Source organism: Copadichromis virginalis, linkage group LG6 (assembly GCF_057382275.1).
Source record: "Copadichromis virginalis isolate Kocher_CV1m ecotype Utaka linkage group LG6, C_Virginalis_male_GT1.1, whole genome shotgun sequence".
NCBI classification, from domain to species: domain Eukaryota; kingdom Metazoa; phylum Chordata; class Actinopteri; order Cichliformes; family Cichlidae; genus Copadichromis; species Copadichromis virginalis.
The window spans coordinates 21,283,217-21,311,150 of NC_140623.1; the positions used below are offsets into that span (position 1 = coordinate 21,283,217).

General features: G+C 39.8%; 2 protein-coding genes across 4 annotated transcripts in view; one reads left to right on the top strand and one right to left on the bottom strand.

The window, feature by feature from the left end:
- Window positions 1–4,994, top strand: part of primpol (primase and polymerase (DNA-directed)) — a 5,983-nt gene extending 989 nt beyond the window's left edge. Inside the window, exons 2-14 of the mRNA XM_085459218.1 lie at window positions 382–666; window positions 748–842; window positions 945–1,083; window positions 1,882–2,029; window positions 2,113–2,194; window positions 2,288–2,397; window positions 2,507–2,669; window positions 2,758–2,855; window positions 3,025–3,111; window positions 3,318–3,426; window positions 3,510–3,586; window positions 3,686–3,732; window positions 3,808–4,994. Of these exons, the coding sequence (XP_085315344.1) occupies window positions 493–666; window positions 748–842; window positions 945–1,083; window positions 1,882–2,029; window positions 2,113–2,194; window positions 2,288–2,397; window positions 2,507–2,669; window positions 2,758–2,855; window positions 3,025–3,111; window positions 3,318–3,426; window positions 3,510–3,586; window positions 3,686–3,732; window positions 3,808–4,044 (1,566 nt within the window). The 5' untranslated portion in view covers window positions 382–492 and the 3' untranslated portion in view covers window positions 4,045–4,994. The remainder of the gene's footprint in view (window positions 1–381; window positions 667–747; window positions 843–944; window positions 1,084–1,881; window positions 2,030–2,112; window positions 2,195–2,287; window positions 2,398–2,506; window positions 2,670–2,757; window positions 2,856–3,024; window positions 3,112–3,317; window positions 3,427–3,509; window positions 3,587–3,685; window positions 3,733–3,807) is intronic.
- On the bottom strand, window positions 4,515–22,829 carry acsl1a (acyl-CoA synthetase long chain family member 1a). Of its 3 annotated transcripts, none has more exons than XM_085459216.1 (21): window positions 22,746–22,829; window positions 13,129–13,341; window positions 12,550–12,664; window positions 12,404–12,468; window positions 12,205–12,306; window positions 11,487–11,586; window positions 11,182–11,357; window positions 10,525–10,557; window positions 10,272–10,323; window positions 10,087–10,160; window positions 9,404–9,481; window positions 8,745–8,879; window positions 8,508–8,642; window positions 8,180–8,275; window positions 8,022–8,094; window positions 7,842–7,930; window positions 6,739–6,855; window positions 6,507–6,650; window positions 6,303–6,404; window positions 6,136–6,207; window positions 4,515–5,766 (listed from the first exon to the last, which is right to left on the bottom strand). In XM_085459216.1, the coding sequence occupies exons 2-21, from the start codon at window positions 13,321–13,323 to the stop codon at window positions 5,626–5,628; spliced, it is 2,094 nt and encodes a 697-aa protein (XP_085315342.1). In that variant the 5' UTR covers window positions 13,324–13,341; window positions 22,746–22,829; the 3' UTR covers window positions 4,515–5,625. The 3 variants fall into 3 exon arrangements, with proteins under 3 accessions (XP_085315342.1, XP_085315343.1, XP_085315341.1); XM_085459217.1 differs by lacking the exons at window positions 9,404–9,481; window positions 22,746–22,829 and adding exons at window positions 9,276–9,353; window positions 15,831–15,945; XM_085459215.1 differs by lacking the exon at window positions 22,746–22,829 and adding an exon at window positions 15,831–15,945.
- Between the last annotated feature and the right edge of the window lie 5,105 nt (window positions 22,830–27,934).

A 27,934-nucleotide genomic window follows, 5' to 3' on the forward strand; every position in this document is an offset into this window, starting at 1 on the left:
AGCAGAGAGAACGAGTCAAAACTGATACTCATGTTTTCAAATTTGTACTTCAGTACAGTAACTGAATATGTGGGCTGTGTCTCATCTTTACTTACTGTTACTGTTACTTACTTGGCTGCTGTACTTGGCAGGTTTGAGATGTGGTTAATGCAATCACTTTGTCACTTGTCCTATTCCTGTGGGAGACACAGAAATCCCATTGGGGCTGCATGAGGACGGGCATAAAGGACATAAAACTTAAGCAAATCACACTACCTGCTGTGGCGACGCCTTGTAGCTTGTCAGCTTTTATATACCCAGCATGGAGTTGCCAGTTTATAAGTTCACAGGTTATAGGTTACAGTATTCTTAAACTGTATCTAATCAATATGCCATATGCAGTTTTTATTTCAGGTTGAAGAATGACAGGATAACTAAAGATCATTGAGTGAAACTGTCCTTGAGTGAGAATAACAGAGAATTTGCTAATTGGAGGTTAATACGGACTTGAAGATGAGTAAGTGGGGGGATCGACTGAAGAAAGTTGAGGAGCTCGCTCAGTCGTTCCAGAAAAATCCTCTGACGACACCTTACAAGCCTCGACTGTGGCCCTGCCAGCCTTCGTCTGTTTGGAAACTCTTCCCTCGTCAATCCATGGCTATCAGCTTTGCTCAGAGCTGCAAAGAGGTACACAAGACCTTCTACTTTAATGTTTCCATACTGTATGTGGAGGGAAAGTTGCTGAATTTTGTGCCTTTCATTCTCAAGGCTGTGCATGTTTTTGCACTTGAAAAAGAAAAGGAGTCCATGGGTCAAAGGATTTACCTGGTTACCAGTTACAGTGAGCTGTGGTTTTACTACAGGTAATATTAATATATATCAGTTACTACTCGCTTCAGATGCAGCTCCTTTTGTGTTCAGTAACAAAATTGATGTTCAGCTGTTGATTCTGGTTATTTTTCCAGGACTTACACACAGTCTTTGATGCACTGTTATGAGGTGATACCAGAGGGAGCTGTCTGTAAGCTCTACTTGGACTTGGAGTTCCACAAACCTTCAAACAAAGGATCTGATGGGAAAACTATGGTGTCTTTGCTTATCCAGGTGGGGTCCATTTTTCTGTTTTACTACTTCCTGTTCAAAGGAGTTTAATAAAGCAGCTTGATTCACACACTTTTAGACATAAATTATGAATGGATTTAGATAGACTGTAGTATTTTCATAGTGAGCCTTGAAATGACTGCTGTTGTTGTCAACTGGAAATATATACAAATAAACCTGATTTGAAATTCTTGAAGTAGTAGTTTATTTTACCGCTAATAATGAAATGTAATAATGAAAATGAACCTGTGAAAAGAAATGGTTATAACTTGCTTCTGGACCCTGACGTCTGACTAGTGAGAAACATTTATACAGCACAAAGTCCACAAAAGGTGGGGCCCTGCGTATAATGTGAATAAAAACAGAATGCAAAGATTTGCAAATCTCTTTGACCCACATTTTATTCACAGTTAAGCACAGAAAAACTATGAAGTGCCTAAACTAAGAAAATGTATAATTTTAAGAAAAATAATAGCTCATTTTGTATTTGATGGCAACATGTCTTAAAAAAGTGGGGCAAGGCATCCCGTCTTTTTTTAAACAACAGTCTGCAAATGCCTGGGAACTGAAAAGACTAGCTGCTGGACTTCTGGGAGATAAATTTTGTCCCATTGAAAAAGGTCTGGACTGCACCTAGACTCTTCTACTATGAAGCCATGCTGCTTTAATAGATGCAGTATGTGATTTAGCATCATTCAGCATCCATCTAATTCAAACTGAGCTCATGTTTTCCATGAAATAGTAAAAGTTCTTGTCTAAACATTTGATATGTTTACCCCTCTCTGCTTTGTGTGGTGACAGTACGTCTGTGACAAGTTATTGGAAGTTTATGGGATTGAATGCTCTGCGAAAAATGTCCTCAATCTGGACTCCAGCACTGAGGAGAAATTCAGCAGACATCTCATCTTCTGTCTTCAACAAGCAGCTTTCAAAGACAACATTCATGTTGGTATGTTCAGCCCTACATGGAAAACATCAGCCTGTTAATACCTGCTTAATAGTCATATATTCCATCTGATTGGGATTTTGTAGGGAGGTTCATTCATGCAATTCTTCAGCCTGTCCTGAACAAACCCAAAAATGGAAGCCACCTTGATAATGGAGTGGAAACACGGTTTGTTCTCCCAGACCTGTAAAAACTGCATGTTTTTATTTCTATGTGCTCAGTGTTTAAGGTTAAAATTTTGCACTTATTCGCCCTGAGTAGAACTCAAGCAGCAAGTCCAGAGATGAAGAGGCGTAAAGAGGAAGGGAGAGACCTCAGCTTCCTCCAGGTGAAAAGCAAAGATGGTCGAGACTCTCTCTTTGTGGATCTTGGTGAGGGAAATCAGATTTTTAAAAATTATTATGTCCTTTTTTTATGTGTAAAGATATGCATTTACACAATTTCCCTTCACGTACCGTGGCTTTTTATTTCAACACATAGGTGTCTATACAAAGAACAGAAATTTCCGCCTGTACAAGTCGTCTAAAGCGGGGAAGAATGCTGCGTTCACTGTGGCAGAAGATAACCAGTGTATTGCCAAACCTGAGAAGGGAACTTCTTTGGAGGAAAGCATTTTCTTGGCCTCCTTAGTGTGTAACGTGAGGTACATTGGGCACAAACAGCTCAGATTCCTGTGTGCTGTGATCTTTTTTTAAAAAGGGCCACACATAATCTCTCCTCCCGTGTATCAGCTTCACAGGTCAGAGGATTCTTACATGGGATGTCCCAGAATCAAGTGAGCCCAAAATCTCCCCATCTAAGTCCCAACAAGGGTCGGATTCAGACTCAGGTAATGCTGAACCGAGACCAGAGTTTTTCTTAATCTTCTGCATATACATATGTGAAGTATTCCTGCATGTAGTCAGTTTATGGCATAAATGTTATTGTTGGTTTCACCTCAAAAACCTCAGTGTGAAATGATTTGATTCGTGAAACTTTTTCCCATATATTACCAACAGGTGCACTTTCTGGCTTCCTGTCATCCCCTCACCAAGAAGTGGACAACTTTGTATTAACGGTGGTTAGAAAGGATGGGATACAAGGAAGTAAGTATTATGCAGTGAAAACATTTGCTCGTGAAACATTTCAGTCTGTAGAGTTCATCTGCCCTAAAATTGTGGTTTTCTGACGTGACATCCAGCCGAGTGAAACATTTAGATATTACCGTTTTTTTTTTCTTCCTGAAAAGAAAAGTGTGGCAGTTCACATCGATCGTCCTACCTGACGTTTATGATCTCATAAATTTTGACAGGCTTAAGACGATGGAACTACTTTGCCGCAGAGCAACTTCTCGTTTATGACATCGCCAAATACCGCTGGTGTGAAAACGTGGGGCGGTTTCACAAAAGCAACAACATCATGTGAGTGCAGTTTGTTTCCTTCATCTTCTGAAGATGGTCGAGTGTTCTTACGCTTTCTGATTTGGCTCTGTCACCCTCTGCAGGATCGTTGTGGATCTGAAAGAGGATGTGTGGTACCAGAAGTGCCACGATCCTGAATGCAGGAACTTCAGGTCCTCGAGTATGTCACGATCCGAAAGAGCTGCCATACTGACTTGTAGTTGAAATAATTCAAGGAAACATGATCTGACTGTGAGGTAACATCATGTCCCTGTTACAGGTTACCCACTGCCACAAGAGATCTGTATCAGCTACGTCTTGACGCTGGTTAGTTAATTTATTTTAACAGTGTTTTAGCTTTAACATGCATCAGTCGGTAATCACGTCTTCTGTTTCTTACAGGATGAGGAGGACCAGGTGTACCTCATGGACGATGCTGGCAACATTGAAAGCAGCCAGGAACATAAACCCATGGGCCCACAGAGCACAACTCACACAGAGGAGGAGAAATCTGATGTGTGGGGAGATGAACGGGATGATCGGGACTATTTGGAGAGTCTAGACGATTTTGAAGAGAAGAGTGAAGAGATCTCAGACCAGCTCCTGCTCAGTTGTATGGCTGATTTTGATTCCCAGTAGAGCATGAGATTTGTGTTCTTTTGCAGTATTGCATTAAAGACGCTGGCAGCACTTTAAACGTTGCGAAAACATGTAATAAATACTTTATTACATGTGCCGTGGAGACACCCCTGGTTTGTACATAGCTGCAGGTGTTTGTGCTTCTGCTCAAGTGGAGATCCTTGACTGCCTGCTCAAGTTTAAACTGAACATGAACTGTAACATAGCACAGCTGCTGCTCTGCTGCATTCAAAGGAGCCAGCTGAGATGGTTTGGGTATGTGATCAGATCAGCACCGCAGACCACACTAGATTAAATCTTTGACCAAGTTTCTGTTTGAGGTCATCTTCTCCACCATCTCCAGGCTGCCTTCACTGCTCCTGCTAATGTTATAAACACTCCCTGGAAGTACCTGGACAGAACACACACAAATACCACACCGAATGGCAGCATGGAGGACCTTTTTGCTATGAGGTGACAGTGCTAACAACTGCACGACCATGTTGTGTTTATTTGGTACATTTGATAGATACACTTTCCATTATAGCACAAAACTGGACCGTTCTCCCTTTTTGAGATCACAAGTCATTAAAAAAAAAACCAACTAAACAGTACAGCTTGTGCTGTTAAGAGGTCTTTGACACGATTGGATGTACATCACGATCATTCATCAGTCAGAAAACCGGCATTCACAAAAAACAAAAAAATTTTTTTCAAATGGCTGAAATGAAGACTGCTGATTTTGCAAAGGACATGGAAACTGTTTGATCAACGATAAAAATCACTGTTACTATTTTTACCCCAAATACTTGCAGAATATACAAACGATGGTTGTGCAGCTTCATTCCTCAGCTTTTGGCAATGCAATGTCAGGCATTTAGAAAGCAACAGTGAATATGTTACATGCAACATTTAAAAATAACACCAAAAACAAAAGCCCAAAATCTGTGAACCAACATGATTTTCAGTAGGCTGTTAACCAAAAACCTCATCAAAGTCCTTCAGCCGGCAGCACTGAGAAATATGGGAATGCAGGGAAGCTACAGAGTATCTGGCATGGTACCCTGTACACAAATTTTCCAGCAGATACACTATTTACAAAAAGATGATATTAAATATCCCCTTAAATAGATAACCAAAGCATGAAATGTCATGGCATATAAATAGTTAATATCTGTCACTGTTGTAGAAGTATTTTCAAAGATTTTCTCTTGTTGCTCTCACGAATAAAACTAGCAGAAATGTTTTCAGGATTCACCTTTCTGACCGTGAAGTTGTCATACATAAAAGCAGAAGTCAAACTTCCTCTGTGCCATTTTAACCCTTATTCTTGGATAAACTACACAAGAAACTTGGTGCGGGTTCTGCGGATCTCTTTGCCAGTTAGCCAGTGTTAGCTGGGATAATGGATCTGTGTGATTATTGATCAAAGTGGGGATAAAATGCACTTTTAAAATTCATTATCCAATTATCCTGAAAGCTTTTCCCCCATATAACTGTTAAGATTGTCACTTGCAGAGAAAGTGAGACGGATTCCCTCAGCACACTGTTTGGTTCTGGCTGTCTCTGAATGGCTTCCCTATAATACTCCTTGAACTTGGCTTACATCTTAATTTTGGCATAGAGTTCATCGATCTGTTCTCTGAAGTGGCTCCGAAGCTCAGTCCTCTTGGCTTTCAGGGTTGGAGTCAGCAGACCGTTCTGGATAGAGAACATCTCGGGATGTAACACAATGTCCCTCACCTGCAGAGGGGAAAAAAGATAAATGACAGAGCAAACATTGACTTAAGTATTGCTGCAAATAATTTTTAAGGATGCATATATTGCAAAATTCTGGGTCTCTGAAGTGTAAATCTTGCACTGAAACCAGAAAGAGACTCACTCGTGCTTTTTCATGTAAAAAAGATGAGAGATTAGCACAGTCACAGTGACATGTTTGGATCTTTCAAAATAAAACCAAAGTGATTGTGCACCATTAATTTCCTGGCAATATTTTCCTTGAGTGGAAAAACTAAAATTATTTTCCAAATTTACTTCAGTGGACATTCAGTTCAAATGAAGTCTGTTTGTGGGAAGCACTGGCTGTGCTTGAAGTTAGACAGGACCAGTCACCTGTTCAAAAGACTTGAGTCCCGTTTCTTTGCCCAAATTCAAGATGTCCTCCAGAATTGCCTTCTTCACATCCTAAAAGCAAAAGCAAAAAAAAAAGGTCAGAAGATGTTACACAGGCATACAGAGTGAGAGTCCACGTTCAGATTGCTGATAGTAATAAATCGGACCTTGTTGTCACACAGCTCAGAGTAAGAGCCTTCAAACCCTTTTTTCTTGGCCCAAATAGGTAAGAAGTCAGGATCGGGCACCACTATCCCCACCAGGCATGCCTTTAAAACACAACATGGACCAGATGAGAATCAAATGCTTCAGACAGACTATTTGTGTAGATTTAAAAAAAAAGAAACAAAAGTCTGAGATTTAAGCCTTACCTGTAAGCTGTCACCATGAACAAACACCTGGGCCACGGGGTCGCTGCGAACATAGATGGTTTCAATTTTCTCCGGGGCGATGTACTCTCCCTGTGCCAGCTTAAAAATGTGTTTCTTTCTGTCAATAACCTTCAGAGTGCCATTCTGCAGGGAACCACAAGAGCAATGTAAGTTTAGGTTTATGCACAGTGATCATCACCATTCGCATCACCACTCAGCCCGTTTTACTCACAGGAAGCCATTTCCCAATGTCACCAGTGTGCAGCCATCCATCCTTATCAATAGCCTCAGCTGTTCTGTCAGGATCTTTCAGGTATCCCTGGAATACATTTGGTCCTTTGACGCACACCTACAACAACCGAGATTATAAATAAGAAGCTGTTTGGTTTGTTGTTCTTGTTTTTATATCAACCCCGCTACATTTTGTTTTTACAAATAGTTTCTCGCTCACGTCCCCGTTTGAAGCCAACATTGATTTCAAATGTTAAAGGACAGCCTCTCCTTTAAAGGGTTTCCTTTTGTTGTATCTAAGGCAAGCTTCTAATTATGTGGTAGAATATTGAATTAAAAATGTATGAGGATAATGTAAACCTCAGGACACTGAGGCTAGTTTCAAAATAATACAATTTCCATGTTAGTTTTATAGAAGAAATGTGTCACTTAAATACATATTGTGGTTCTTTAATATGTTTATAATAGTTTTGCATTTAAATTCTGTGTCGCGTTTTTGCTTCTTTTTCTTTAAAAAAAATAAATAAATAAAAAATTCTGGATCCTGTTACACAAAGTTCATGTTATTAAAACAATAAATTCAGTTTTGGCCTCTAGAAATCTGCTCACAGCCATGTACCAAGAAAAAAAGACGAGCTTCAGCTGTCAGACAGATGGGCTCACATTTGACTTTAGCAAAACAAGTGCAAGTCATCACCCCTCCACCACCGTGCTGACACCTGGTATGAAGTGTTTGTGCTGATATGCTGTGTGTGGCTTTGCCCCAAACATGAAGCTGTGCATTGTGAGCAAACAGACTTGTTCAGATGCAACTTTGCAAACCCGACATGTTCTTTTTAAAGGAAAGGAGAAGCTGCCTGGTCTTGGCAACCCTTCTAAAACAAGCCGAGCCTGTTCAGTCTTTTTTTTTTTTTTTAAATTATGCTGTGTGTCACAGAGGTGCTCACACCCTTCTGATGATCAGTTGTATATCACCACCTGGCTGCTCTTAATTCCTATAGAAGCAGTAAGCAGTACTTTTTTCTACAGGGATGTATGGTTGTGTGAAAACTGACTGCAAGTCTCCGTAATGGCCGTATGCATTCGACGAATCCTATTCCTCACCTCTCCCTCTCCATTGGCTGCCAGATAATTCATTTCTGCCACATCCACCAGTTTAACAGCATTGCAGGGCAGAGGAGGCCCAACGTGACCTGATGACAGAGCAGTCATAGTGTCGTTTCATTCTTACAAGCATCACTGTGTCTACAAATTGCAAAATTTAGTGAAAGTCTTATATTTTACCTGCTGACCAGTCCCCAGGCATCGACATGGTACAGCCAGCTGTGCATTCAGTCTGACCGTAACCTTCATAAAACTGGAAAACGTTTACGTTATTAATGATATTCATAAACAAAGTATTAAAAAAAATTACAGATGAGATGACTGTGAATGTGGCTCACCTGACAGCCGAGAGCAGCTCTCAGGAAAGTCAGGATGGTCGGGGATACCGGGGCTGCTCCTGTAATCATGAGTCTCACACGGCCGCCGAGGCTCGCCTACAGTGCAAAACAAACATGAAAGCTCCAAAATGTCAACTCAAAACTAATTTATTATGCAACACAAAAACCGCTGCAGATTCATTTAACAAAATAATTTTGACGAAAAGGTCAAATGTGTGGGCGTGTTTATCCATTTTGTGTCTTTGTTCCTCTTTAGTGTACGTGCTCTTTGAAAGATTGTTAGGTGGCACGTAACATCTCCAAGTGCTTTAAAGTGTTTCGTGTTTACCTGCACTTTCTTGAAGATGAGTGTGTCCCACATGCTGTCTTTTCGGACCACTCCATTTTTAAGCTCCGCCTCTTTCCTTCTGAAGGCAAAATCAAGCAGCCATCTTTTCAGTGGCGTGTTGGCTTGACCAAAAACCTGCAGAGCAATGAGAAATATCCAAATCGTGTTTCGTGCAAAGCAGCAGACCAGAGAAACGGCACTTCTGACCACAAAAGCACATAAACAGCATAAACTGACCTTGTCAAACATGCGGTTGAGGAGGCGGGGGACAACAGGGAAAACTGTTGGCTGGAGTGTTTTCAGATCATCCATCAAGAGTCGAATGTCCCCTTGGAAGTAGCCGATTCGAGCCCCGTGGACGAGTACGACATACTGATGGAGGGGAAAAGATGCTGCTCATTCCAACTTTGACAAATTAAAAATGATATTTTTGACCACACGAGGGCACTAATGCTGCATCTAAACACACTAAGGCGGGGGAGTCACATGTAAGGCACAAGGGCCAGAATCGGTCTGCCAAAGACTCTAATCTGACCTACTGGACAACTGTGGAAAACATGAAGGAGTGCACAAATTTTAAACCTTTAATTGTATAATTCACACTGCTGATAAAACTCAAAAACACATGTATCAAATACTATACGCTAGGCATTAAGGGGTCTCACATCTCATGTCTCACAAACATTATACTAGCAGTCCTTCTCTGCTGACTCCTAAATATTACCTCCACTGATAAATTCATTGTGCATCTTAAGGTAAGCAACATACCTCCACAACCCTCTCAAACATGTGAGCTAGAGGGAGATAGGATACGTGAATGTCATTGGCGCTCAGCATGCAGTTTACCTGCAGAGGAACACACAAAACACATGCAGGTGAAGCACTCTGTACTTTACCTCCACTACACGCTCAAACATATGGGCCAAAGGCAGGAAGGAGATGACCACATCTTTACTTGTGGGCTTCAGTGTTTCCTAGACGACGCACGAGACCACACAGGACGGGACAGACGAGGGAGCAAGACAGACGGACAGAGGAAAATACAAAGAGGAATCAAGGAGAGGCAACAGGGGCCAGACAGGGATATTAGAGCCATGAGTCAGCTTCATGTTTTTTTCCATCTGACGTAGAAAAAAAAAACGTATGAGAACAAAAGAAAATGTTTGATTGAACTGTTCCGAATCAGCTTCTACAAAGATGGATGAAGATTTTGGCTTTTTTATTACATTTAGCAAATAAATTCAATGACATGGTTTGTTTTTCTATAATCTACCTTTACATTCGTTATACAACAGGTGGTGTACTTCAAAACGCCATTTAACTTAATTAAGAACTGAGACTTAATGCTTCTTTTTTTTTTTTTTTTTTTTAAATCAGGTGTTGCCTTTCTTTCTCATCTTTGATGTTCATTTATCGCATCTTTAAAGGAGTACATGAAAAAAAAGAGGATACATGATTTCTTACAGTCTGATGACAACCTGAAGGCGACCCAGAGCCTCTGTGTTATTATTGTTTGGAAAGGTTTCAGTGAGATCAACCAATTGAAAATATTAGAGTGCCGGTGGGTGGGTTTGTTTACCTTGGTCAATTTAATGAAAGCGCCAGTGTTGCAGACTATGTTTTCATGAGAAATCATTGCACCTTTTGGGTATCCTGAAAGTAAAGTTTAAGCAAAACAAACACAATAAAAAACAATTATGATGATATATAACATAAAAACATAACATTTCTGAAATGTTAACGCAATAACAACCCCGTACTCACCTGTTGTTCCAGAGGTAAAGCAGATAAGAGCCTGGTCATTTGGTTTGGGAGGCTGTAATCACAGAGCAACACTGATACGTCTATTACATTTAAAATACTTTTTTTTTTTAAGATGGACACCAGTTGATCAAGCAAATTCATCGAAGTTTCACCAATGACTCTCACTGGAGTAATTTAGTCTAAAAGAAGAGCCTTTAAAAAAAACTCATGTTGTCAGTAGATCAGATAAAGATGGCGTGCTGTTCCTACTCACCACTGGTTGCTTGAGGTTAGCTTTACCCAAGGCCTGGAAACAAAAATGTACAAAAATTAGTACATCTGCAGGAAGTCCTGATAAGGGTCTGATTTCTACTTAGCTCGAACACGGCTGGATGGTTTCAAAAACACAAACAGAAACAGGCTGAAATATTCGAACCAGAGTCGCCTTCACAGTCATTTTTACATGCATGCAACAAAATTACAGTTCTATTCAACAGTGTCTTGATGCATGCTTAATCATCCCGGTAAGGCATTACTCAGTCTCAGCTGACTGCAGGTTTCTTCAACCTTATAAACAGTATATTTGCATAATGACTGAAAATAGCACCACTGTTGAAGAATCGGCTGTGAGGTCAGTTTCTTGATCAATAATATGAAAATGGTCATAAGAATTAATCAAAGAGCATTATGCCATTATGTACTGTTCATAAGGTTGAAGAAACCTGCAGTCAGCTGGGACTGAAGAAGTCACTTGGATGAGTGACGAAACGTTCCTCCCAGTGACAATCTACGTCAAGATGAACAGAATCAACTTTCTGGGGACTACTCTCTATAGTGCAGACATAACACAGAAGATGACACAATTTGCTCTGCACATCAAGAATGAACATTTGTGAAACTCAAAAATGACAAATCCGATTCTTATTCTCACCTCCAGCTCCTTTAAACTCAGGATCTCGATGCCGTTCTCCTTTGCGCGGGTCACCAGGTCGCTGTCAAACGCCTCGATGAGAATAATCATCTTCACCACTCGTGCTTTTCCGCTGACACAATCCAGAATCATCCGGGCCTTTTCAGGGACATCACAGATCACCGTTGAGATGTCGGCTGTGAAACAGACGGCGCCAAGCGAACCATTAATTTAATCTTCCATCGTCACGGCCCTTGATTTATAAAGCACTCTGACAGTGCTGCAGGCGATATGTGGTTAGTGTGAGATGGTGCCCTTTTTTATACCTCTATCAATAATGTAGTCAATGGCTTCAGCGCCGAGTGTGTCATACAGCGGGACAGCCACCAAGGAGTACGTGTAACAGGCGAGCTCTGTAATGGTCCACTGCACAGAAACAGTATCATTCATTTGAGTTCAGCCGTGGAAAAAAAGGAAAAAGAACAATAAACAACTTGGTAATGCTACAAGAATCATTTATGTCACAGAGATCTTAATGGAAAATTTGGAAAGAGTTCAATATCTGATACACCTTTTGACTAACAATATAACAGCTTCAAACAGTATTTATGTCAGATGGATGAATTAGTCATTAGTCTTTCTACCAGGTCTCCCATCAGAAGTGTGCAGTGTGTCTACACTAAACCAGACACTTTGCAAGGATCACCTGTTCAGCTGCTCATTAATGTAAATCAGCAAATTACAGGGTAGCAACCTGCTTTTATGTCTACAGACATGGTCAAGATGACCTACTCAAGTTCAACATGAGCATCATGACTCTGAGCATGAAATGGTTGTTAGTACCAGACGGGCTGATCTCAGTATTTCAGAAACTGCTGATCTACTATGAAATTACCAAACAAATATCTCCTCAGTTAAAGAGGAGTGTCCGCAGTATAAATTTACCCTTTTAATCTGCCCTTGTAACGCAGGAATGCAGTTAGCTTGTGGTTAGTGATAACAGAAACACCGTAGGATAACATGAGAGGATGACGTAAGTTTTACCTCTGGTCTGTTCTGAGAGAAGATGCCGATGAATTTGTCTCCTGTGTGAGAGTGTCCTCTGTGAAGGAGGGCGGAGCCGATGCATTCTCCTCTATCTATTACCTGTGCAAAAAATAAAATTAAATCCAGTTTTTAAAATAAATTCCCACTTTGATGGTTGTAAAATCCCACACTGGCATGTCCGTGGTGCCCATCTAACCTCTTTATAAGTCTGCCATTCATATGGCTGGTTTGGTTTCCTCGATCCTAGACAAGGTCCATTATCTGCAAAAGAAAGAAACGTTTATCCAACATCAGCGTCTTTGGGGATTTCTCACATTTAGCAAGTACAAGAGAGACACTGACTTGATACTCTGAGCCCTCGTAGAAACACCTCGTATAACGTGCGTGCATCGTCGTAGTAGTGTGTCAGGTAAGAGCCGTCTTCGCACAACACCGATCTTCTCGCACGCTCACCACCCTGCAAGGAAACAGAGTTCATTAACTAATAATTAGCAAACTCGCCATGATCCCTTAACACGTTTATCTACTCATGAGCTCCAATGCAAAGACTGGGCTACAAGTGACAACATTGTGCACCCTGAAATAATAAAACAACATTCAATGAGGCCCCGTTCATCAGCAGCACCAACAGTGACTGTGTGAAAAACATTTTAGTACTTTTAATGTAACAGGAAGTGATGAAGTCATGGCTTGTAACTCCTAAAACTGACACTAACGCCAGCTGTGATTGAGTTTGTGGAGAAAATCCATTAACATTTCCAGTGAATGAAGTCAACTGTTCAGTGCTTTTTGCCCAGCGTCACTGTAAAAGGGATCAAACCTCGGAAATTCCACTAACAAATATGACCGTAAAACCGAAACCTAAATCCAGAGAGTTTAACTGGAGAAAAAAAAAAAAAAAAAAAAAAAGAGATCACTCACTGGTAACTCCACTGACTGCAGTCCAAGATCACAGGGTGGTTTGAGGGCTTTTGGACGGGTGGCAAACCAGTAGGTGGTGATGGCCGCGAAGGCACCCATACCCATGAGGGCGTTGGTGGGAAAGCCTCGGACGTACTGCCGAAAGTCATCCAGCTCGGGAATCCGCAGCTGTCTCAGGACCTCCTGAGCCTGCATGGTCGTTTTGCAGTGAACCTGCAGAAAAACAGAAAACAATAAATGTCATTGGTCTCAAGTTTTAATTTAGCTCAGAGACTTGTGTGGAGAAGTGAAATATTTAGCACATAATATGACTGTAATAGGAACTTTTTCCATTTAGTGAAATTCTGTAAAGAGCCTGAAGCTACTTGATGCTGGCAACTCAAACTGAACAGTTTCACGGCCTCACTTTTCTCACATCATGTTCGAAACACAGGCCCTGGTTTTGTGGTTTGTTTTAGCTGTAAAGAAATCTGCCATCTGTCCCTCAGACACGTTAGTGCTGCTGCTTTTCCAACCTACACCACCCTGCCATCCACCTGTAGGCTCCAGGGTAATATTTATCATTTCTCATCATGCAACATGTTTAAAGGGCCAGACTCTTTTCTGAGGCTATAAGGAATCAAACAAACCAGGCTAAACCGTTGTTTTAATAATACATTCTGACCTTCACATTACAACAGGAACACATACAGAAATGTACTCTATAAAACTAAAGCATCAGCTTAAAAAACAGGCATGATTTACCCTATAAACCTTCTGTTAGCTACACATGAATCCCGACCCAGCCTAGTGATCTCAGGTTTGACATTAATATTTGCTGTAACACGATCTCAAAAGCCAAATGTTTTTAAAAGGACTATATCACGTCTACAGCTTTCACTTTTCTCTGACACAAACACCTATTTCTGGCAAACTGACGCGTTAACACAAAAAAAAAAAAAAAAAAAAAAAAATTATATATAATCAAAAATTATAATCACGTTTGTTGAAATGCCGCAAATATCAGCTCCTGGGAATTATGGTTGATAAGCGCTTGAAAAAGCATACTGGCTGGGTTAGCAGAAAACTCAACAAATCCACTGATACAATGAGGGTTAGCCATCTTGCACTTAAAACCAGTTTCCTTAATGATTAATAGTTTCATTTATCCCCATCTTTCCTTTTGTAATGTAGTTTGAGCGAGTACGTTTCCTGCTGCTCTCTGCAGAACTCTAACAGAAGTGTTTTGTTAGGACTGCATCGTGTTCAGAGTCATATATCGCATTTGTTCCTTTATTTGGAAGCTTAAGATTTCTGCTATTTATGACGTCAATATCCATCTAGTATGTGCCTTTATTTATAAGTTATATTCTAGCAAAGGAAATCTCCCTAAGCAGACTCACTTTAATGTCACCTCACAGGTACATGATTACTCAGCTTTATTTCCTAACTTCCTCCCTTGCAGAGGTAATTTTCCACAGTTCTTCTACTTCATTTGAAAACATTTCAGTAATCTGACATTCATTTTATGTAGTCAGATCATTTATTGTGTGCAAATGTTGTGTTTTTCCATAACAATGATATTTTTTCATATATGAAATAGATGGCAGCTTCAAGGTCAACTTTATCCCCTGCTGCACTGTGTTATTTGTTATCTTTGTCTTTTAAATTGTGCAGGTGAATTTTTTTTTTTTTAACTGATGTTGTTAATAGAAGAAAAAGAAGAGGATGTGCTATCCCATTCAACAGCTGTGCATTTGACAACAAGGACATGGGAAATAAAAATGACTCCTGATACATTTCCTGATCACAAACCTCAGTGGAAATATAACAAGATGGGCGACCGCAGATGCTGAACAAAAGGAAGAGAAGCTTTCTGCTTTGGATGGTTTAGAAATGAGCTCACTGGGCTGGGCTCGCTCTTCACTCTCATGGACATATGGCTCTATTCTAATAAAATATTCATACAACAATAAAAGTGAGTCACAAGTAGGCTGAATGCCTGATTTTTAATGACATGTTAAATGAAATAAGAGAAGCCCGAAGAAGGAAAAAGCTATTTAAATTCACTAAAATAGTCAACTAGAATTTTTTTAATTATTACGAGTTAATATGGAAGCAGCACATTAAATAATCATTTAGAGCTACAACTTTTCACGCTGCCTTCTGTGCAGCTCACATTTTTTTTTTTTAAATCAGCCTGGGCGGCTGGAAGCACATGAACTTTGTTTAACTCTTTTGACCTCTGTGGGGTAAATGAGCGAGCAGCAACAACAATTGACTTTTCACCTACTTCTATTATTATCAACAAACCTGTGACAAATGGAACCACTGCCAACTGGCACAAAGTTCTGCAGTGACGCTGTCATTGACTTATAATTGTGGATTCAATTAAATTTATATATACACATGTTAAATGACAAATAACTACTGTAAACTGAGCTGAGATGAGAATTTTTATATTGAAGAACAAACCACAAAGTAAAGGCTACATTCATTACAAGTGTTCGGATCCGTTTATCCTCTCGGAAGGAAAAAAAAAAGGTTCCGAAATCATAAACGTTAGATTAAACTGTATTTTTAAACACCATAAAAAAGAGAAGCAGCAATAACATCTCTTTCAAATCACCTCAAGGACAACCTTAAGTGCAGCTAAGTACATTTTCACAAATCTAAGCACTGATTATTGACAGGCAGAAATAAAAATCAATCTCTTTACTCACTGCTCACAGCGTGTGTCTGAAGAAAGGTCGAGACCGTGGCCACAGTGGATATTTGAAAGGCCCTGTGCTGCTGCAGTTGCTATTAGAAGGACTCAGACTGACCTCTAATAGACCTCTGAAGTTCTCACAACTATGAATAGCAGAAACACGCCCCTTTCAAACAGAAACACACACACACACACACACACACACACACACACCACACAAGTCACTCACTGAGGTACTGTTTAGCTAACGGGTAACTCAAACTCATTGCCGGTTTCTTTACTGATGTGAGCTTTTTGTGTTTGTGAACACAGGTGTGCATTTGTCTGTTTGTAAAAGTAGCTTAAAAGTAATCTTAGAAAAAGCTCAGAACAAACTGAAAGCTGATCTGAGTGATTCGAGCATTTTTATTTATGTTTATTCAGGAGTGAATCACCAGTATCTTATCACACATTGTCTTTATCTACACAAACGGAGTGTTAAGTTCTTGTGTTGCTGAGCAGCCAATCTAATGAAGCTGTGGAACAAAGAGGTACGTACTGATTATATGTCATGCTGTGTATTCTGTGTGATAGATATGTTGACAGACCTGATCTAGCAGAGATGTCGACACCAACATACACTCGTCTCAGAATGTACAAAGTCACCAAATAATGTGTGCAAACCATATGTGCAGAGTCCTTCGTGTCTAAGATGAATAAAATAACATTTCCAAAAAATGATGGCTAACTAAGACGAGTTTATTTGTGAGTCTGGACATTTAGTGTATTACACAGTTTCTACATGGATTTAAAGTCTTCTGGCTCTAGCAAATCGTGGACTGAGTCGAATAAGTGTGATAAGTTGTGGCTATATTGAACAAAGTGAATGCAGATTTTTGTGAAAAGTAAAGGAAGCATGCAGGCTAAAATGTAGACATGCATGGAGTCAAGAAAACTCAGTGTGGATATGAATAATTTTAAGAGTTCAAGCCATTTTTAATTTTTAAGACTGATACTGAATACAGAATATCACATTTAAATCACCGATATTCTGTGATATTCTGATATATCGGCTGATATTTTTCTTTCTTTGGGACACACGGAATGTAAATAGATTTTGTTTACATTTCTTACATTTTTAGTTATTTATTTAACTGTAGTGATCCAAACAAACAGGAAATTTCAGTGCGCCCTCTGATGGACAAACTGAAAATTAACATGGTTGAAGGGTGTTTCTTCCATATTTTTATTTATATCATGTTTCAAAACATTCACGGGACACCGTTTTTACAGCTGTTTTTCTGGACCTGTTGATCATAAGTAAAGTATACATTTAAAAATAGGACCTCATTAGCATAAGTTGGGTTTCACACTGATAAACAACTCGTTCAAAATCTCTGAACTCCTTAATGAGCAACAGAGAAAAAAAAGGTCCCAAAAAAATGACTAAATGTAACTCATGCACATGTCTCGCTTACTACTAACCCCTTTATTAAATTACAGTGTTTATGCCACACTGATCTTCATCAGGTACAAAGGCAATGTCATTGTATCCACTCCTTTATTTACAGATCACACTGATGCAAAAATCCTACACTAGCCTACCATACAAGACAGCCTGCAGGGATCCAAATGACCTAATAAATTAAGAATGAGTTTATAAAATCATTTAACATTTTAAAATACAAACCTAAGAAATTTGGAGATTTGATTGTGTTTTGTGTTGTGTTAATATTTTAAAAATATTGTTTTGTAAGCCTGATTTTGTTTTAATTGGTTTTATATAGAAATAACTTAACAATCTTGGTTCAATAATTTATTATTTGCATCAGTAAACCACACGCTGCACAGACCGAGTGACATCTTCACACATCTTATTTTGCAAGTGTTCATTACAGACCTACTCTGAGAGTACGCGTTTCTGTTTGATGGCCAGCAGTGGCACATGACACTGGTGTCATGCTTTGCTAAGAGTTGTCAGAGGCAAAAGGTACCACTACACCCACCACCACCACCACCCCCCACTAACCATACTTGGCCTGGGAGGATGAGGAGCCAATGGCAGAGCCAGCTCGGCAGTCACCCCACAAACATAAGGCACTGGAAAAAAGAGGTGGAGGGGCAGTGGGTTCATTTGACACATAACAGAACATGAAGATAAGTTGGCAACAGCCTCAAGCTTGCAGGCAGGTTACAGCTGTTTGGTATAAGAGACACTCTTACCGCAGTCAGGAAGCTACAAAAAAAGCACAGTTGGTCAGTCATACTTGAATTCTTCTGAAATGCTTTGGTTCCTCTTAGAGGAATGATGCAAGACATCTGAAACCTTAAAGCAGTGTGATACTGAGCTGCTTAGTCAGTTGTTGAGCATCAGATAAACCTGTTTAATCTCATTATTACTACCTTATTAAAGGAGGGTTAAACATTAAGCTTTTAAACACATAAAACATAATCCCATGTTAACAAGTCAGCTGCTTTCTCTCAGCTTTACATGAACTGGGGTGGTATACAGTATAACTAAAACAGTAAGTGTCTTTTTTAAGTAAATTAAATAACGTGTGTTGTGTTATGGCTGTACTAAAATAAATGTTTAAATTTCTTTTGTTGAAACCAAACTTCACAGGTGAGCGGTGGAACTAACTGAGAAACCAAGGACGCTGCACGCTCATATGGCAGGGACTTGTTAATCCCAAAGTCGCCACTCCCTAAAGCATACCCTTATTGTCTATTTTACTCAAAATAGGACCATAACGCACATAACCTGCCATTAGGAAGAATGCAGGTTTGAAGCACTTCCACACTGGCTTCCTCTTTCAGACCCAAATGCGGTCAATAGTAGGTCCAGCTGAGAAATAAAAAAGCATCAGTTAGTGTCAGTGAAGCACTGCTTCTGCTGTGTGAGAACACATGGTTTTGACAGTAGCTAAAACCATTTTCACACATGCACGCTGACCCTGATGGAGTTGCATGTGACAACACAAAGGTCCATACAGGCGAACATTAAACGGTTATAACCTGCTAGCTCCTTGGTGCAAAGTCTGTGTGGTGTCAGTTTGCAATGGTCTGAGAAGAGTGAATCATAAACCGATCTCTGAGGGCATCTTCTGCATCTTGCCCATTTTAGGGTCTTCTAAAAAGCACTTTGTGTTTAACTGAGATATGTAACAGTACAATTCTTTTCTGATATACCAAGATAAAGAAACTAGCATGGTATTTCAGTGTAAATCATCACCGTGCGCATCTATAAATCAGTGCCTGCTCCACTTCATCATTGTTGGTCTGTTAAAGACTTTCCTCTTTAAATTGCTCACTAAAGCGCACACTTTTTTGTACTCCGAGACACGATATCATCACTTCTTCATGATGAGACCAGGCTTAATGCAACATGTGTTGAAACTTGACAACAGCTTTCTCACTGGTGAGAGGAAACACCAAAAACTTCACTGGTAATTCAACAGTTTGAAAATAAAGCACAGCACAGCGCCTAGGAAGTGATTAAAAGAAGAAAAAAAAATAAAAAAAGAGGAGTCAATATATTCTTATGGATGTAATGAGATATCCTTGCATACAGTATAAATTCACAAGGGCATTCACACACCCTAAAGGCAACTGACAAACCAGTTTTTCCTGATTAGCGTGGCAGGTGAGGGGCACTCTGAAAGGCGCACAGGAAGAGAAGACCTCCACCCATTTTTATGTGATCAACGTGGCAGACCAACTGACATGACCAGCATTACACTGAGAGACATCCCAGCACAGCTACAGGAGGCCTGCTTTAACTCGTATGAGGCTTCACTATAGTCTGTCATGTCCTGCGATCCTCTGGCTGACTGTGACTTTTAACCCTGGTTTTCGGACACATGACCTGACCTTGCACAAGACAACCAGACTAAAGATCGCAGGTCATAACCTCCTTGATGAAACCACACACTCCAAGTCACATGGTCACACAGCGGAGGGGGAAAGAGAGGGTGGAGGACGAGCTCGCTTAAGTAGGACAAAGGTCACACAACTCTTAACAACTCCCGACACACCATTGGGGCAAAGCAAAAAAACAACCTAACATAGTGCTTTCACAGTGAAACATTACATTATAAAACCCCAAAAGCATCATTATGCTTTAATTTGCATCACTATCCTTTAAATCGCTAAGATTTGCTGCCAATCTGAAGTTTAGCAAGCACTATTTACACGGTAAATAGTTGTGCTTGCTAACATGTGCTAATTAACACAGATCACATGGAGGGCTAGAAATGTCAGTGGATTTGTGGCAAACTTGAATCCATTTAGCAGTTTTTTCATTAAAGAGGTGCTAAGAGGAAAAAAAGGGGGATCCTCCAAGATCCTATTGATTTTGGATCATCTTTTCCAAGAATGTAACTACTATTTTATTTTATAAGCAATCTGCCACAAAAGCAGCACGCCAGAGCTGATTGTTGTGTAAACATCATCCAGCTCAGTCCTTCCACCTTGCTAGCACCAAAGCAGACAGAAAGGCTGATACTGGTACTGTCGAAAGACTAAAGGCCATATGGCAAACCACGCTGTGCCACATACTGGGTTTGCTTTAATGAAAGCTCCTCCTCTACTTGAGTACTAAAACCGCCCACACGATTGCATCTTTATGGTAACTGTTCATGTGACTGCCCTGCATGACCACAACAGCATTACCTAGTGTTTCAAAAATTGGGTTTAAAATGGGAGGAAAACAGCAGGCGGCATTCCAGAGATTCCTGTTAGAGGAAGTTTGCATAAAAACGCCTTCAGACACAAGCACATATCAGAGCTGCTCTCCAAAAAGTGATGTACACCAACAACTGACTGCTAAGCACTCAATTATGATTCACTTTCACCTCATTTTCTTTCTTATAGAAGAGGCTGGAACTTATTCATAATACTCAAGTATCCAACTACCGGCTACCAGCTGTCCATGACTTCTAGTCTGAGAGATTTTTTTCCTTTGAGGGGAAATGACAGAAACAGTCCAGCTTTTGAGTGGAAAACCTGCTGTTTTTCTCATATCTGCAGTTAATTCTAAACACACGAATGTTTCACATTTCAACAAGCTGTTAAACCTGCTTGATTTGTCTAATATGCATGAAAGTGAGTCTGCTCAACAATCTTATGTTTAATTTGATATCTGGAACATGCATGTTGTCCTCCAGCACAAGTAGGCAAGATATAAAGTATCTGCTGGCAAATGAAAGAGCTACAATTGACTGTAGAGGAAATGATGGCCATCTGCATCTCAAAGGGGCAGCAATCACAGGCCAGTCAGAATAGCTCTGGAGAAAGAAATTGAGATGCACTGATTGACCAGCCAGGAACCAGAATTACACAGTTTCCACTGTTCTTAACGTGGATTGGTGACTGGCTGGTCATGCATGCATTACTCACACATGGCAGCACAGGCAAATAGTCCCACGCAAACTCGACGTAACGGTCACTAAAGTAAGCTGCAAACATATCTGAAACAACAAACTGAAAAAGACACTTAAACGTGGACATTTTTAAGAAGCTAACAAAGGCAAAATGGCTAGCAGCCTCGGTATGAGCAAAGGACCAGATCAGTTATGGGGAGAGGAATAAAAAAAAAAAAAAAAAGGGAAAAGGTTGATGATCTGTTATCTGGTAACAATATAAAAAAAATACAGAAAAATTATGTAAGTACCAGACATTTATTTTTATAAATAAATCTGCTGCACTTGTTAGTTGTGGTAAAATATGTCAGGTAAAGGTGGGTGTACAGCAACTCATGTTCATTCATTATTTGTAACTTTTTCCAGGGGCAGGACAGTTTACTTTCAGTGTTGAGAGAAAAGTATATAACTTACAGAAGCATGTCACATTTAAATAAGTCTTTATCACAAAATAAATACACAAAAATCACTATGGGCAAGTCACACTAGGTGAAAAATCAGATATTGGAATAGGCCAAGAAAACTACAATGGTGGATCTCTAATGAGAACGTCAAAGACATTGTGTCACTATGATATGCTCCACTGGTCACTGGTAAGGACATGGAAAGTTCCTGGAATATCTGCCTGTTGCTTAGCACATCATCCTTAAAACAGCAACTCGGTCCTGCACAGCTACACACTGTGGTCAGAAAGCAAAAGCAAAACCTTGTTTTCAGATTCATTCTCAAAGTTTACAACTTTCCAAAAGCGGAAAAAAAAAACCAGTTCAAGTTCACGGCGGTGGCTTCACTAAAAGCCATGTTCTCATTTTAAACAAAATAGATGTCGCCAACATTTTGACATTGAGTGGAAATTGGAGGAAACGGCAGCACGCGCTACTACTATCCGGTGCGGACCACTTTGGTCACTCATTCACACACGCACACGCACGCACGCACACACACACACACCACAGGCGGAGTTATGAGTGATTTGGCGGGATGCCACCACAGTAGATAACAGTTACATTGTTACTCCTTGTCCATTTCTTATCTTTATTTAACAATGACGTGCGCGTGTAGCACGCTCACACCGACTATCAGCAGTGATGTTAGTAATAAAGAAATGATACATATGAAATAAAAAGTTTTTTTGAAAAAAAAGAAAAAGGATTATCATCAGAGGCGTTGGTGACGTTTTCATCCCTGTTGCTACGTGTCCCTGTCTGTTTTCTTTTCAGAGGGCTGGTCCGTTCAGCCTACACGCGGGTTTGTCGCTGATAAACAGACCCACAAACATCAAAAATGAACAGCTCGTTCTGATCACGCACTAAATATCATGCTGCTCATCGTCAGATTAGCGGAAACGAAGATATAATGCGGAGAAAAGACATAAAACGAGGCTGGGGTCTGGTCTATTTAAAGCAACAATAAGAGCAGCCCTTTCGGTGGCTTCATCCTGCTCTAACTTTTGCACACGGGCCTCGGTAGAGGAGCTCAGAGCTACGCTGCCTTTTTTCGGTTTTTAAGAGTCAAATGTTGGCACTAACCTGTTTGCAGCAGCAGACTTTAACGCGTTTCTTGAGGAAGCAGCGGCAGCAGAAGCAGCGGCGGGCGGCAGTGGCGGTTTACACTTTGTTCAGCTGGTGCAGCTACCAGCCAATCAGAGGCGGCTTCACGTGTTGCTTTCGTAAAGTCTGAGAGGCGTTCGGTCATTGGTCAGTTAGTTGTGACGGTCGATAGAGCGTTTCACATCCATGTGAATGAAATCAGGTACATCCGAATCGAGTAATTAACGAATACTAGCTAATTTTAAGACACCCTTACTTTTTTTTAATTGCTACTCAGGAGAATAATGTTTAGAGGTTTAGTGAATGACTGCAGTGAGACTATTTGAAGTTATTTCCACCCCCAACTTAAAATATACAGTCAGTCCTTTAGGGAGTTCATTTGATTAAAGAATAGACTAAACATCTGCAGCTCCATTTGTCCTGTCAATTTAAGGTGGCACCTGAAGGCACCTTAAATTAAAAGTTCCAATTCAACAATGTAAAAATACTCAATTACAAGCTTTTCAAAGAAGTTATGTGAACACCTGTTAACAACTACTACCTGACAACCAGACAATCAAGCACCAGCCAGAAATCACCACTTGAATCTTAAACAGGGTACTTTGAACATTTATCATGTGTTTGTCATTAGTCAAATAAGTCTTCTAATTCTATCTGCTGCCTTTCCTCATTTTCCATCTTCAACATCTTTTTCCAATATATCCACTGTCCCACTGCACATGCCACTAGTGGAATACATAAAATATACTTACATACACAATTTGAACACATAAAGTTACAATCACAATTATCTTAGTTTTGTATTTTCTAATTAATTTTTATTTCATTTTGACTTTTTGTTTTTTAATTAGGTGTAGTTTCAGTTAGCTTCCAGGGCTTATCTTCTTATTTTGGTTTAACTTTTATTGTTTGAAAATGTTGAGTTTTTATTCAATTCTGTGTTGGTTTTAGTGTTTTTAATGATTACTGTATGGAGGGCAAGTGTCAGAGGCCAGATTTAGTAAATTCACCACAGGCATTACAATAAAAACACAACTTTTTGAAAGCAGTCGACTTACAGCCTCATAGATGTCCTCAATAACCATGTCCTTTAGCAAACTAACAAATACTAGAACCAGGGTTTTAGTTTTCTAAGTTTCAAAATTGTTTCAATTATGAGGGGGGTATCTAAAATCTTTTTCATGTCTAGTTTTTCATGTTTAGTTTTGGAAAGAGGTAAACTCTTTATCTTGTTAAAAGAACTCTGGAACGAGAATTTTTAATTGGAACTGTAGTTCTTTTCTTATATTAAAATATCTCAGGGTTTGGATGTGCAGTCAAAGTCTACTTAAGTTCTTTAAACTGACAGAAAGAGCAGTTGCACTGGCTCGGCCCACAAAAGATCAAAGCGGCTGTTCCAACGCACCGCACCACGTTCCAATTATTATGCAAATTGTGTTTAAGTGTCATAAAGATTAAATAAGTTGTTTTTTAAATTAAACCCATGGATGGAATTATGTCTCAGGACTCTTTGTATCACTGAAAACAATCTCGGACACCTGTGATCATTAGTTTGCCAGGTGAGCCCAATTAAAGGAAAAACTACTAAAGAAGGATATTCCACATTATTAAGCAAATCCCCAATTTTCAGGCAGTATAGGAAGGAAAAATGATCCCTCTGCTGCTGAAAAGCGTGAAATAGTTGAATTCCTTGGACACGTAATGAAAACCTTAGATATTTCATGAAAATTTAAGCGTGATCACCATAATGTTAAGAGATTTGTGGCTGAGTCAGAGCACACACGTGTTTGTGCAGACAAAGGCACAATGATGAAGGTTTCTGCCATACAAATACATCAGATTAAGAGAGCAGTTGCTAAAAGGCCATTACAAAGCAGCAAACACATATTTGAAGCTGCTGGTGCCTCTGGAGTCCTGCGAACATCAAGGTGTAGGATCCTCCAGAGACTTGCTGTTGTGCATAAACCTTCTATTCGGCCACCCCTAACCAATGCTCACAAGCAGAAACGGCTACAGTGGGACCAGAACTACAAGAAGACTAATTTTCAAACAGTTTTGTTCACTGATGAGTGCCGTGCAACCCTGGATGGTCCAGATGGAGTGGTGGATGGCTGGTGGAAGGCCACCATGTCCCAGCAAGGCTGCGTCATCAGCAAGGAGGTGGTGGAGTCATGTTTTGAGCCGGAATCACGGGGAGAGAGCTGGTCGGCCCCTTTAGGGTCCCTGAAGGTGTGAAAATGATCTCTGCACAGTATGTGGAGTTTCTGACTGACCACTTTCCATGGTAGAAAGAGAAGAACTGTGCCTTCTGCAACACAACCATCTTCATGCAAGACAATGCACCATCTCATGCTACAACAACAAGAGGAAAAAGGAGAGGACCTCATGGTGTGGTACCCATTCTTCCCCAACTTCAGTCCTACTGAGAACCTTTGGAGCATCCTCAAGCAAAGAAATCTGAGGGTGGGAGGCAGTTCACATCCAAACAGCAGCACTGGGAGACTCTTCTGACATCCTGCAAAGACATTCAAGTAGAAACCTTCCAAAAACTTACAAGTTCCATGGATGCAAGAATTGTAAACCTGCTATCAAATAAGTGGTCCTATGTTAATATGTAACTTGACCTGTTAAGATGTTTTTGATTGAAATAGCTTTTGATTTCAATGAAATTGATCTACTAATGCTGCAAATTCAACAAATGACCATTTTCAATTCTCTACAACCTATAAAATCTTTTGAAACTCTGTGTGCGTAATAATTTGGAACAGTGCGTTTTAAGTTTTTTTATTTAAAAAAATTTTTTTCATTGGGAGTTTTGTTCAGTAACACTTGAATTATACTCTATTGGTCGATGACTCAAAAATTATGCCGACTGTCATTTGAATCCACTATTTAGGAAAAACAGAGAAAAATATCATTTGCATAATAATTTGGAACGCGGTGTATGTGGTCTATAATTTAAAAATGGAATTGACATCTCTTGCTTATCAAATTCACAGTCACAGGGGGCTGGAGCTTATCCAAGCTGTCATACGTGGCAGGCAGGGTGTACTCTGGACAGGTCAGGGCTAACACGTGGAGCCAATCATTCAGCTTCAGATTCATATCTGAAGTCAATTTTGAGTCACTGGTTAACATGTTTCGACTCTGGGAGTTTAAAAAACACAGGACCTTCTTACTGAGAGGCAAAAGTGCTCTTATCAAGAAACCTGATCCTCCTCCCCTTAGACAACCTGCAACAGGAAACTGAAAGTCATTTGACAAACATTATAATTTAACGTTGTGGTGACATAAAAACACATTTTAAGACAGCTATGACGACAGAAATCCATAAAGGCAATGAACCAACCCAAAGACTGGAAAAACAGCAACAGCAATAAAAAAAGGGTGCACACTCTGAAACAGAGAATCAATAATGCTCGCTATGAAGTCACTGGCAGTCTGTTATATCACCACCAGAGAGGTTAAAGGTGACCTGTTTCCCTCACCTACATCGTAACCACCTCTGATAACTCTGGCTTTACAAACAGCACCGAGTTCTACAAAGTAAACAAGCATACTGTCAAATTTTTACCAACTACAGTTTAGAGATAAGCATTTACATTACATATGTACTCATATGCTGCATTTCACACTACTACAAGCCACTATCTGAAAGGGAAAAATTCTACCTTTTTCACAGCTGTATGCACTTGTTAAATTTAGACCGTAGCCAATAAACAACTTAAACTGCAAACAATTATGGGAACCATTATGTAATCTTTCTATTTTGGATACGACGTTCACATCCAATTTTCTGTGAGATTTGCAGCTTTGGGAATTGGAAAGCCTCTTTAAGATGACTTTAGTATTTTTAAACTACAGCAAATTTAAACTTTTATGAAACTTTAAAAAATATATATACTAGAGGTGGACTGAATTATAATATCTCTAACATTGTATTGCTAAAATTCTTGTTGACCGTTGATCCTGAGGTCCCCCACCAGAGTACTTCACTTTTTTTTTCGGTCCACTTAAATGTTTCAAATCATCAAACAAACTCTAATATTAGAAAAAGATAACCCAAGTAAATACTAAATGCAACTTTGTATTTAGTATTTACATTCAGAGAAGTTTACAATTCACCAAAAGTCACCCTTTCCGTTTCTTCATTAGGTTTATCTGCAAACACCACACAGCTAACTTACCCCATTGAACTCTCATGGAATTGTTTGAGTGCTTGACAAAAAACAAAACAAAACAAAGAAACCCAATCCCAAATCTAAGTCAATATTTTCAAATGATTTAAGATGAATGCCTTTGAGAAGTCCAGTTATTTTCTTTTCAGACTACCATATATGACATATAACTTTATGACTATATAACTTATTTTAAAGAGTTTTTCCTGGTAGTGGAAAGCATCTATCACATACCACAGTAACCTGGAGCACTATAATATTGTTTATTTGTCTTTAAAAGAAAGCATAATGAACGGACGATCTGATTTCCTCGTGTCAGCATTGTTCCCACATCATCATAATTAATGTTGTTCCAGGTTCAACATTGCAAGTGACCAATCACCTTCTTGTGACGTCATTCCTTTGCGATTTCGAAATACCCGCCTTCGAGTATTTCGAAATACAAGTGAAGAAGCGAAAAACCGCCGCCTGTCCGCCGAATTTGAAGTCAATTTAGGATACTTTCCTTTAATAAACTGTAAGCATTATACATATGTTCCTCACTTGGCTTGCTGTTTGTTTGCTAGCGATAGGCTACTTGACGACAGCATTAGCTAACCAGTGTTCTCTAGACCAGCGTTCCCCAACTTTTTGGGTGTTTCGTGGCCCGGGGGTTGGGTCAGGCAAAATTGCAGTAGCTCCCCTGATCATTTTACAAACATAAGTGAAGAGAATCTGGACTAAAAGGCCTAGACTTATGGTTGTGTGCTGAATCTATGAATCAAACTATCACCTGGAAACATAATTAACTGGTCCATAGCTGTGAAACTGGACATGAGTTCTTGATTCTATGGAGATTAACAGTAATCCAGAAATTTACAAATTTGTCCCAGGGACATCGCGTAGATGTTGTCCCTGGGACATCGCGTAAATGTTGTCCCTGGGACATCGCGTAAATGTTGTCCCTGGAACATCATGTAGAAGTTGCCCTGGGACATCGTGTAGATGTTG

Coding starts and splice junctions, on each gene's coding strand:
- acsl1a (XM_085459216.1), bottom strand. CDS start 13,323: ATGCAGGCTCAGGAGGTCCTGAGACAGCTGCGGATTCCCGAGCTGGAT. Junction 8,095..8,179: donor GAGCTGCTCTCGGCTGTCAG/GTGAGCCACATT, acceptor AACGTTTTCCAG/TTTTATGAAGGTTACGGTCA. Junction 6,208..6,302: donor CTGAGCTGTGTGACAACAAG/GTCCGATTTATT, acceptor TTTTGCTTTTAG/GATGTGAAGAAGGCAATTCT.